This window comes from Octopus bimaculoides, chromosome 12, assembly GCF_001194135.2.
Source record: "Octopus bimaculoides isolate UCB-OBI-ISO-001 chromosome 12, ASM119413v2, whole genome shotgun sequence".
NCBI lineage: Eukaryota > Metazoa > Mollusca > Cephalopoda > Octopoda > Octopodidae > Octopus > Octopus bimaculoides.
In genome coordinates this window covers 35,308,963-35,320,156 of record NC_068992.1, presented here as the reverse complement: position 1 = coordinate 35,320,156, position 11,194 = coordinate 35,308,963, and the positions used below count along the sequence as shown (strand labels likewise).

Sequence of the window (11,194 nt, the reverse complement as noted above, 5' to 3'; positions counted from 1 at the left end):
TATATATATATATATATATATGCATATATGTATGTATGTATGTATGTATGTATGTATGTATGTATGGGTGTGTATGCATATGGATTGATAAATCGATATTTTCCTGTGATATTTCTTACTGCTGCTATTTTCAGACTTCTTCACTTATTTCTCTTTATATTTTTATAATTTTACCTCGCTACAAGGTTTCTTTCCTATAATGCATCTTATCTTTTTACATCTTTACGATCTTAAACACGAGCATAAATATAATTATGGCCATTTATATAGATACTTCATTAACATAAATGTTTACATCCGTATTTCAAAAAGTGAATAAATCAATAAATAAATAAAGCCTTCAATATATTGCCAACTGTCGTCAATGATTCAGAACAACTGCTTATATTCATATGTCTTATTACTGGGCGCAATTATTTAAATTTAAATGAAAACAAAATAATAGCATAATTTGTTAAAGGCCGTGGAAAATTCAGATAAGATATTTAAACACCTAAATCCATATTTCATATTTGATTTGTTAAATGTTCATTCCTTGCATGCATATTCCTCTAAAATTGTGTTTGTATGATATCTTTGTTTAATAACTTTTAGTGACAGTTTGTCTCAAATTCGCTTTGAAATGAAATCAAAGTTGGTATCGAACATAAATTCACATAAAGTCTCCATTGTATAATGTTATCATTCTGCAACAGTATATGTATATTATTGCAGCGTAGAAGGTTCCATACATGTGTCTTGAACCTCATTAGAAACTGAAGTCCAAATAGCGCCAGAAAAGTTGCTATATAGAATTAAGGAGCGTAACCTTCATTATTTTCTTGTTGATGCATCATTCACACACACAAAGAAAGATAGCTTTAATAAATATCCCCAAAGTTGCATACTGAAGCGGCCTAATGCTGGTTAAACTAAGATAGTGACGCGTTTTCGAATCTATTATCGTCAAATCATGTGTTTAATAACGGGTAACGGTAAGCTCAATTGGTTTCTAGATTTATAAAAATGAAATTATGTTGTTCTTCATCCAAATTATGCATAACAGTAAAATCAAGAACAAAAGATTGTCAAAGTGATTGTAATATCTAGGATTTTCAATTATTACATTCCATGACGTTTAGGAATTTAGTGCAGCGGGTTTGTAGCAGAGAAGTGAAACTTCAATAATATTTTAATTTTTGTGTAGTACATACTGTTTCATTATGTGGTGTCTAAAGAATGCTGTGTAATTCGTCCTGCAAATGATATATCTTATTTATCACAATTGGTAAGATTCCTGTTAACAATACATGTTTAGTAGTTCAAAAGAGCTCTACTTGCTTGTCATTGATTTCTGGAAATGTTTACATTATGTTATTTGTTATTAGTTAAAATGTTATTGGGAGTATTTCAGAAACTGTAACATTAAAATGGAAACTTCTTTCAATTAAAATTATTTAGATTTAGTTTCGTTTTCAGACTCTTTTGAAAGAATTTACGAATACAATAACTAGACATTCCTCTGAAAATCCACCGCTTTATGTATTTTCCATTAGCGTATAAGATGTTTGTAATGACACATTGCTGTTTTTTCTTTGATAAAGTCTTAGAATTTGATAAAGTCTGAGAAATTAGATAACATTAAGACATTAGCAACGTTATTTCTAGGATAACGATTACCTAAACAAATTTAGAAACATATCAATAGAAGTATCAACTGATTTCAACTTGAAAATATTTACCAGAATTAAACTAAGTCATTTAAGCTTTTTGAAATAAGGTTAAACATATTTATTAGTGTGAGCTACATTACACAATTTCGTAAGGAAAACTATTAAATATCGATAAAGTTCTCTGCCACTCACTAATAAACTAATCAAATAATAAAAATAAATACTATCATCAAAAGAATATTAATATTAAACTCAAAACATTTAATTGTACAAATGTATTACTGTAATGATGGACTAAGGACAGAATAAATATAAACTGGAAGTACAATGATTACAAGAGAGAAAATTACAAAACAGCGCGACCAAGAAATGAAAATCATAATAGTGAATTCAGTGTAATCCGAAATGGAAGTAATATGTTAATGTAGATGTGTTAATCTGTGTACCAAATAACTCAGTGGTACATAATCTGAAAAAGAAACATATCTCCTAGATCATAGTTGATGCATGGTTATTTTATCATGTTGCATCCTGTAGTTGATGGAAGGAAACATTAAATGTGCGTTCAACATTTCAGACAATAGTGCTTTCTCTCCTGTGAGAGAAAGTAAGAGATATCTATTTAAGTGATAATGAATGGGCTATGGTCATTGTGTCACGTGGCAGAAAGATATCATAATGACAGAAAAGAGAGAGGGGATTGTAAAGTGAGAAATAGACGTAGGGTACGAGAGATGTTGGTAAACTAGCATGCAGATTAGTTTGAGTGTGTAAGGGTGGGATGAACTAGACAACAGTAAGTTAGGGCTTACAACTCAAATCCGAGGTCATAAACGGAGAAGCGGAGGAGGCGAATGAGCTTAAAATAAGATGCAATTGAGTTGTGAGTGATTTTTTGAATTATTAGAGGTGTATTAGATGTGTTTTGCTTGGTCAATAGAAACAATAAGATCCAGGAAGGTGAAAACATTGTAAAAATGGTTGATCTGAATGGTAGAGCAGGGTAGAAGGTATTATAATTTGATAAAGAAGTAGTTGAGTTTTTTGTAGGTGAGAGGTGAAATGACGATCAAATTCTTAATGCAATAGATTATATTTTTGATGCGGGTCTGGTGAACTGGAGGAAACTCAAGACCTATATTTAAGAGTACACCGAACATTATATTCCATTTGAAATTAATCTCCTTCACTTTTGTTTCTATTCAACTTATTTCTGTATCTCTCTGAAACACTATGTAAGTGATTGTATGGCGATCTGCAAATATTTGTTTATGTCTTTCTTTATATCGTCAGCATGTGTATATGTACTTTATGGATAAATGGCTGGATTATGACAGTATTATACATTGTGATTTTTGCCTCTTAATAAATTATTCGGTTCAATACCGTTTAGTTCCGGAAGACTATATTTAAACGAATGGTCATTGTGCGTATTGTGGTGGTGGGGGGCTATTCATTTTCTTTTGTACTTGAATAAAAACATACCATTGTATTGATAATAAAATCCTTGATATTTCAGCATTATACACAGATACACACACATACAAATATATAGATATACATAGCCGTCATATATATGCATGTATACACACACACACATACATACACACGCATATATACACATAAACATATATATACACGCATACATATATACTACATACACACACATACATACATACATACATACGTACATACATACATACATACATACATACATACATACATACATGCATACATACATGTATATATGTGTGTCTGTGTTTTCTATATGTAAATTTTATTGTGTATATGTATAAAAACATTTCAAATTTTCTGTCTGTGTACTATTCTAATGTTCTTCAACTTAATTTTCTGCTGAACTTTCTGCTTTGATATTCAAAATATTATACGTGTATAGTGTGAGTAGTTTTCATTAATTTTTTTTCAATTCGATATATTTTTAGTTACATTGAAATATTAATATTTATTTTTGTTTCAAATGATTTTTATAAAAATATTTTTTGTGCACATATTGGTGATTTCTACGAACTACTTGTGATTTTTTCATTCTGCCAGAAAGATTTCTCAGTTTATAAATTTTGTAAAATATTTTTTTCACCTTTTTAGTAATTCTATGTGCATTGTAGCATACAATATATCACTAGTTATATCAGTCTTATACTTTCAAACATCTACTTCTCTGTCATAGACATGCTTGGGTGCATACACTTACACACTCACACAAACATATAAGCATATATATGTAAATGAATATATACACATACATACATTTATACATATACATAAATATATTATATATATGTGTGTTTACATTCAAACATATATATATGCATTCTATGTGTATGAGTATATATACATATATATACAGAGAGAGAGAAAGAGAGAGAGGGGAGAAAGAGAGAGGGAGAGAGATAAAGAGAAAGAGAGAGAGGGGGAGAAAGAGAGAGAGAGAGAGGGGAGAAATAGAGAGGGGGAGAAAGAGAAAGAGAGAGAGAATGAATGGTTGAATGAGAATAACGATTAGCTCCAAGTAAATCGGTAAGCACCCCTTGCGACTCGGCGCAAGCTACGGATCAAGTACGCATTTATACCTGACACTGCATTAATAAATTGTTCCAGGGGCTGGGGATTGGTCTCCATAGGGATGACACTTTGTCTAGATTCTATAATGTTATTGTAATGAATGAGAACGTAATTGTCAGAAAATTACTCAATTTTTCAAAAGCATAGGACGCGTTCTTCTGGTGTATAGAAAGAGTACACTGTGGTAAATTACAACGTGGACGTTACATTAGATGTCAGTACTGGGCCTTATGGTCCGTACTACAAACCTAATGACAAACACAAATATGTCAATAGATGTTCTAACAATCGTAGAGCATTAAGTTTTCATGAAAGATCTCTCTTTTAGACTGTGTAGACTCTGAACTAACAAGGAAATTTACCAATATAACGAACGCAAACACACTGAAGTACAGTAGAGTACATACATCGGTGATTTGAATTAAAGTTATCATAGTAATAGAGTTAATCAGGCAGAGGGATGTAAAAATAGGATAGGTAAGAAGTATTTTATTAAGTGAAGAAAAGGAGTGTATTGCTTATATGACTTTCATTTCATGTGAATTTATTCAGTTGTTCAGCAGATTGGGCTATAGAATTTGCAGTAATATGTGTAGGAGGAAGCGACCTGGCTCTGGGGCAGCGTTTTGTATACTATTATCGATGAAAATATACAGACTTTTAGTGATATAAATATCAGTTATAATTAAAAGAAATTCTAGCGAAACTAGAACACGTAGTTGAAAGATTTCCTGGTAAAATGTCCGGTTCTAGGGCAACTGATAAGGGAGCAGCTGATACCAGGCCAACTCAATCCCGGACAACTCATACCTGGACAATGGATACCTGGACAATGGATACCTGGACAATGGATACCTAGGACAGCTGATATATAGGACAACTCATAACGGGTATAATGTCATAAAGATTTAATTTTGAATATGAGTGTGCGGGCGTCTGTGTGGTGTGTGCGTATTTGTGCCGGTGGAGTGTGGTGTGAGTGTATCTGTGTGTGTGTGGTGTGTGCATATGTGTGTGGGTGATGTGTGGTGTGTGTGTATTTGTGTGTGATGTGTGAGTAGATATGTGGGTGCATGTGTATGTGTGTAAGTGGTGTGTGTGGTGTATATTTTGTGTGTGTGGTGTGTGTGTATGTATGTTTGTGTATGTGGTGTGTTTTTGCGTGTGTATGTGGTGTGTATGTGTGTGTCCATGTGTGTGGTTTGTGTGACGTTTATTTGTGTATGTGTATGTGGTGTGTCTGTATGTGTGTGCGCGTGTGTGGTGTGTATTTGTATGTGCGGTGTGTGTATGTGTGTTTGTGCCTGTGTTGTGTGCGCGGTTATTTATTCTACATTTTTCTTGCAAAATTAAATCTTTAACGCTTTATACCTGGTGTGAGTTGTCCTAGATTTCAATTGTCCAGTTATGAGTTGTCTGATATGAGTTGTCCTGGTATCAGTTGCTCTGGCACGATAATATTCTACTCGGTGTTCATGTACCCAAAAACATTCCAGATAAATTCTTTATGATCTTGGACAAATATTTCCCCCTTCAAGTAGGTATACATTCAGTAGACTTACTGTAAAAGTTGCATACTCTACGACACTTAACTTAGCGGATATTAGAGCAGCCGATTACGTATGGAAGTGTCTATTAACACATAAGAGCTTCCGCTGGAAAATTCAACAGTAGACGCACAATCACAATACTTCTTTCTAGTTAAACGAAATTGTTAGGCCATTAGTCAAATACATATAAAACTACGAGGAAAATAACGTTAACTACTGTATCTCTCAGGTAGTGGCCCACCGAATAATGGCGGTGGCTCTCAATGCAATTTATGCTTTGGGAAAGTGTTGGAAGTAAACAAATGTAACTACAACTTAATAAATGTAATGAACTTTTCATTCATTTCTCTTTCATACTGTAAAACATACTTAGCATTTCAAATCGAAGATCTTAAATAATTAGCTTACACGAGTACAAATAAATACTTCTCCTACTGATTATACTTCTTCATCTTGAACCCATCCATAATTTAATGTTATAAGAAATCCTCTCCCAACTCACCTGGATTTTGATCACAGTTTACTAAATTTCGATCTATCCACTGAATCAGTGGTTCCCGACCTGGGGTCTGCGGACACCTGGTGGTCTGCAAAGGGAGTACTGGTGGTCCGTGAACTAAATTCAAAATTTCTTATATATGCAGGAGTGGCTGTGAGGTAAATAGCTTGCTTACTAACCACATGGTTCCGGATTAAGTCCCACTGAGTGGCACATTGGGCAAGTGTCTTCTACTATAACTTCGGGCCGACCAAAGCTTTGTGAGTGGATTTTGTAGACGGAAACTGAAAGAAGCCGCCGTATATATATATATATATATATATATATATATATATATATATATATATGAATATGTATATATGTGGGGATGTGTTTGGTTGTCTGTGTTTGTACCTCCACCATCGCTTGATAACCGATGCTGGTATGTTTATGTTCCTGTAACTTACTGGTTCGGCAAAAGAGACCGATAGAATAAGTACTAGTCTTCCAAAGAATAAGTCCTGGGGTTGATTTATTCGACTAAAGGTGGTGCTCCTGCATAGCCGCAGTCAAATGACTGAAACAAATAAACGAATAAAGGAAATAAGAATACTAGTGTTACCGTGCCGTCAGAAATGACGGCATGAAAATTATATGGAAAATAAAATGAAAAGATTACAACCTTTATCTTAATAACTGTTTCAACACTACGTTTCTAGTAAAAACCCTACCACCAATGAGTTCACCTTGTTTTGGATGGTCCTTTACCAATATTTTAACGTTATCATTGCTTCTTGTATTTAATGCAACATAAACGTTGCCCATGGTTGAATACTGGTAATGGTAGGATGATGCCAACATTATTGAAGCTCTGCCGGTGTGATTTGTTTATAGTCAGTGCAAATGCTGAGATAACAGGAAACTGTCGTCTACTCCTACTAAAAGGAAGAATTGTCCCACTGGAATGGAGGTTAATGCACGAAATAAAGGCCTCCTCTCATTTCTTACTTCCATTAAGTATTTTTCCATGAATGAAAAAATGCTTGATGAACAGCACTAACACCCGGGTCCTATTCTGCAGCTTGTTGCCTCACCAGACAATAATGACATTCTGTCAGTGTTTATGTGAAGACAGTCTTTGTTTTTAGGTGTCAAAATGATTATCGATGGCACTCTTTCAACTGCCTCATCATTGTTTATAATAATTCTCCCCGCTCAAAAAAATATATATATATCTAGCAATATTATTTGTATTTACCATGTTTTGAGGAATTTCTATGTGGTTTTCTTCTATTCCTTCCATACTTCCAGTTCTTCCAGCCTCTAAGTGCCACATGGTGAAGTCATCTTGTCTAGCCATGAGCATAATATCTGTCAAACTAAGCTTTGTTATGAAATGTCAGAGAGGAGATTGCTTGAGGATTCAATTACTGCTGCATTGGATCCTCTTGGGATGACAGGTGCAGTTTGTCTGAAGCGTCTACCATGTAGCGGCACTTTTCCACCGAGTGGTGTGGACGAATTCATTATTTGCCTCAGCAGCAGATCAATGGCTCTCAGAGCATTGCATGTTAGCATTGATGCTTCATCAATAATTAAAAGGTGAGCCTGCTTTAATTTTTCAGATGACCCTGAAGGGATTCTTATGTGAGAGGTGGAACTATTATGCAATGGGATGGGTAGCTTGAATCCACTGTGAACTGTCGTTCCATCAATGAGCAAATCAGCAACTATACTTGTAGTGGCATAGGTAAGGACACACTTGTTTTGCCTTCTTAGAGAAGCTATCAATGTATTGTACAGGTAGGTCATTCTTGTACCTCCACGGTCATCGAGGAAAAGGAATCTACTTCGTCTTTCATCGTCATTGATGGCTGCAATAATGTGTTCATAGATCTGGTGCTGAGCCTCGGTAAAGGATGCAATGCGCCGCTCAATATCAACTTCAACATTGTTATTTTCAGCAGTTACTTCATGAAAGGCTGCTGCAGCTGGGACTGGAAGATGCAAATCTCTGTAGCATAGCCCATGTACTCGCAGTGTTAACTCAATATCATATAATGTTCTCTGGATGGCCGCCTCTCGAGTGTTAATTCTTGTGAAATCCTTAATTATCCCGTCCTCAAACTGATGGTACAGCTGCGAAGGGTTAGCTGGGATGTTGAAGATGTAAATATGAGCAAACAATTGTCTTAGCTGAAACGGCATACTTGTAACAGACGCTGCTTCTATGCACCTGTGCCATTCTTCATCCTTTTGAACTAAATTTTTTGAGAGCAGCTTATTTAAATGAGTCGCAGTTTACACAATCTACTGTTTTATAGATGTTTTCGATCTAGTTTGGATTCTTTGCCATCAAATTTGATGGCAAAGAATTCAAACTAGATCGGAAACAACCATATGTCCTCATAACTTCAACCTTCAAGAACGTGCAACATCACCTTCAAGATAAATTGCTCCTCATCCTTCGGGCTAACGGTGTACAGTCTGGAGATGACTTTATCACCTCCTCTGTCCGCGCTCCCATACAGTAGTCTGCATATTGAAGACATAACTGCACGGAATATCCGAATAATGCAAGTTCCGGGCATTTTCATGTTTGAGTCAGAAGATACCAAGCTGTCAGTGGTGTGTTCTTCTGTGTTGCTCTCTCATGTGCCCATCTCTCTTGACCTTCTTCAAAGTATATAAGTTGCTCTTGTGGCAGACGAATTTACTGAATTAGATTTGTCATGCATTTTATTCCCAAGCAGTTCCCACATACTTCCGGGAGCATTCACATACCTAGCATCTAAATGGTTGCGTACTTCATCATGCACAATCTCATGTTTGAAGTTGTTTCATTGATGTCAATATTGATGGAGCCATATCCTTTGTAGATATTCTTGTAAATATATTGCACAGAGGGGTCGAAGAGGCAAAACTCAACACAAATATGAGCATTGAACATACGGCACAGAGATTTATTGTAGGGCACTACATATAGGATGTCTATTGCATGGTTGCCAACTCGAACTAATACCACTTGACGTCGCTTGTACAACAGGTAACCGATTGGGTTTATCCTTGTCTATTGGTGGTACTCCTTTGGAAATTCTTTAAGACGCTTGTTATTTTCCATTAATGGAGCAGCAGGGCTGAGATCACCACAGGGCCCATGGATAATCTACCTTTTCACTGTTTCATGTAGTAAGGGTTCAGTGACGGGATCCGGGACCTCGACTAAGAAAGTTTAATTAATTCCTTCAGGTTCATCCAATTTATCATCAGGGTGCAAGATGGGCATGTGGTAATCCCCTCTTTTGAAATTCAATGGTGTAGCAGTAACCTGTAACTCTTCCAAATATATGTTTCTTGATGATGTCATTCAAGAGTTCGTGTAGCTTTATATTGAATACACGGGCCACCAAGTCCGGTCTTTCTGATGAACTTTGGCCTGGAAGTGATTTCTCTCTAATTTCCTGACACTTAGGGTTGCAGGTTATTGTGAGAATGATATCAGGAGGACCATATATGCCCCCAATATCCATGACGTCTTGGTAGCGCTCTTGCATATTCTTAAGAGAACTTTGAAATGATGAAGGCAAGGTAACTGTACTTCCTACTTGAGCATTCGCAGCATTAGCAGCGTTCTGTAAATGATCAGCAAGACAATGGTATTGTTCTGCTTTTAACATGTGTTGATGGGTCTTCACAAAATTTATAATGTTACTTTCTACTTGCAGGTAAGAGTCTACTGCCCATTGTTGGAAGAGCTTACCTCCATGGATAACTGGATTGAATTCACAATCTCTGTCTGCTGTAAGAGATACTTTGTGTTGGAGCATTGTAGCATTTTGCCTTGAGTTTTCTCTATTGTTTTTACCAACCATATGTGGTTGCCACCCTGGCTCTCCATGTGCAAGGAACAATACACGTCATTGGGTCAAGGTTGGGGCTAAGAATGTTTAGCCTTATCACAGGGACTTCATTGTTTTTTGGGTAAACCTTGAAATATCTGTTGAATGGTGGCTCGTCTTTAGTATTACTGAAGATCATAGCTATTTCCTTAACTGTTGGTAAATTGTATTTCTGCTTATCAGCAGTGCGATCCTTGTTGAACACTAAATTTACAACAGACACAGGTCTCTGTTCTAGTTGGACATGCTGCTCCTCATGTAATTCTACTTCTCATAATGTCCAGTAAGATGCAGCATAGACATCGTTGTTTCTGTTAATCTCATCCGATAAGGCGGCGAGCTTACAGAAACATTAGTACGCCGGACGAAATGCTTAGCGGTGTTTTGTCTGTCTTTACGTTCTGAGTTCAAATTCCGTCGAAGTAAACTTTGCTTTTCATCCTTTCGGGGTCGATAAATTAAATTCTAGTTGCGTACTGGAGTCGATCTAATCGACTGGCCCGCTTCTCCAAAATTTGGGGCCTTGTGCATAGATTAGAAAAAAAAATGATAATCTCATCCAATTTGTGCATCACCCCAGGTATACATCTTCCATTTGCTGCATTTAGAGCCCACACTGCGGTGGCTTGAACGCTATCAATAACATACAGTTGCTCAAATTGCATCTTTTGGCCCTCAACAGTATGCATGTGCGAATGGACCTCATCCTTGTGGGTCATCAATATGAGCACTCATAGATGCGAAAGATAGAGCAGAGTTGTATGACCTTATGTTTACTTTGAAGTTAACATATGATTCGTCTGAGTGACCAGCAACCCTATTTTATAGGGCAGCTTCTGCAAGCATATATAACGATGACGCTCTCTTTGCCACTGCCTTTCTCTCATTGCTTTTTACTTTCTCTCACTACTTCTCCTTCACTGAATTACTATTTTCTGTCCTTTCCCTTCATTTATACTACTCTTTCTGCTACCCCCTCCCACTGCGTGATTTTGGACAAATATATATATATATATACGCATACATACACAA

At 36.0% G+C, this 11,194-nt stretch overlaps 1 protein-coding gene across 1 annotated transcript; it reads right to left on the bottom strand.

The window, feature by feature from the left end:
* Nucleotides 1-7,652: 7,652 nt before the first annotated feature.
* LOC106875023 (uncharacterized) lies at nt 7,653-8,471 on the bottom strand. Its single transcript, XM_014922976.1, has one exon. It carries the CDS (start codon nt 8,469-8,471, stop codon nt 7,653-7,655), a length of 819 nt encoding a protein of 272 aa, XP_014778462.1.
* Between the last annotated feature and the right edge of the window lie 2,723 nt (nt 8,472-11,194).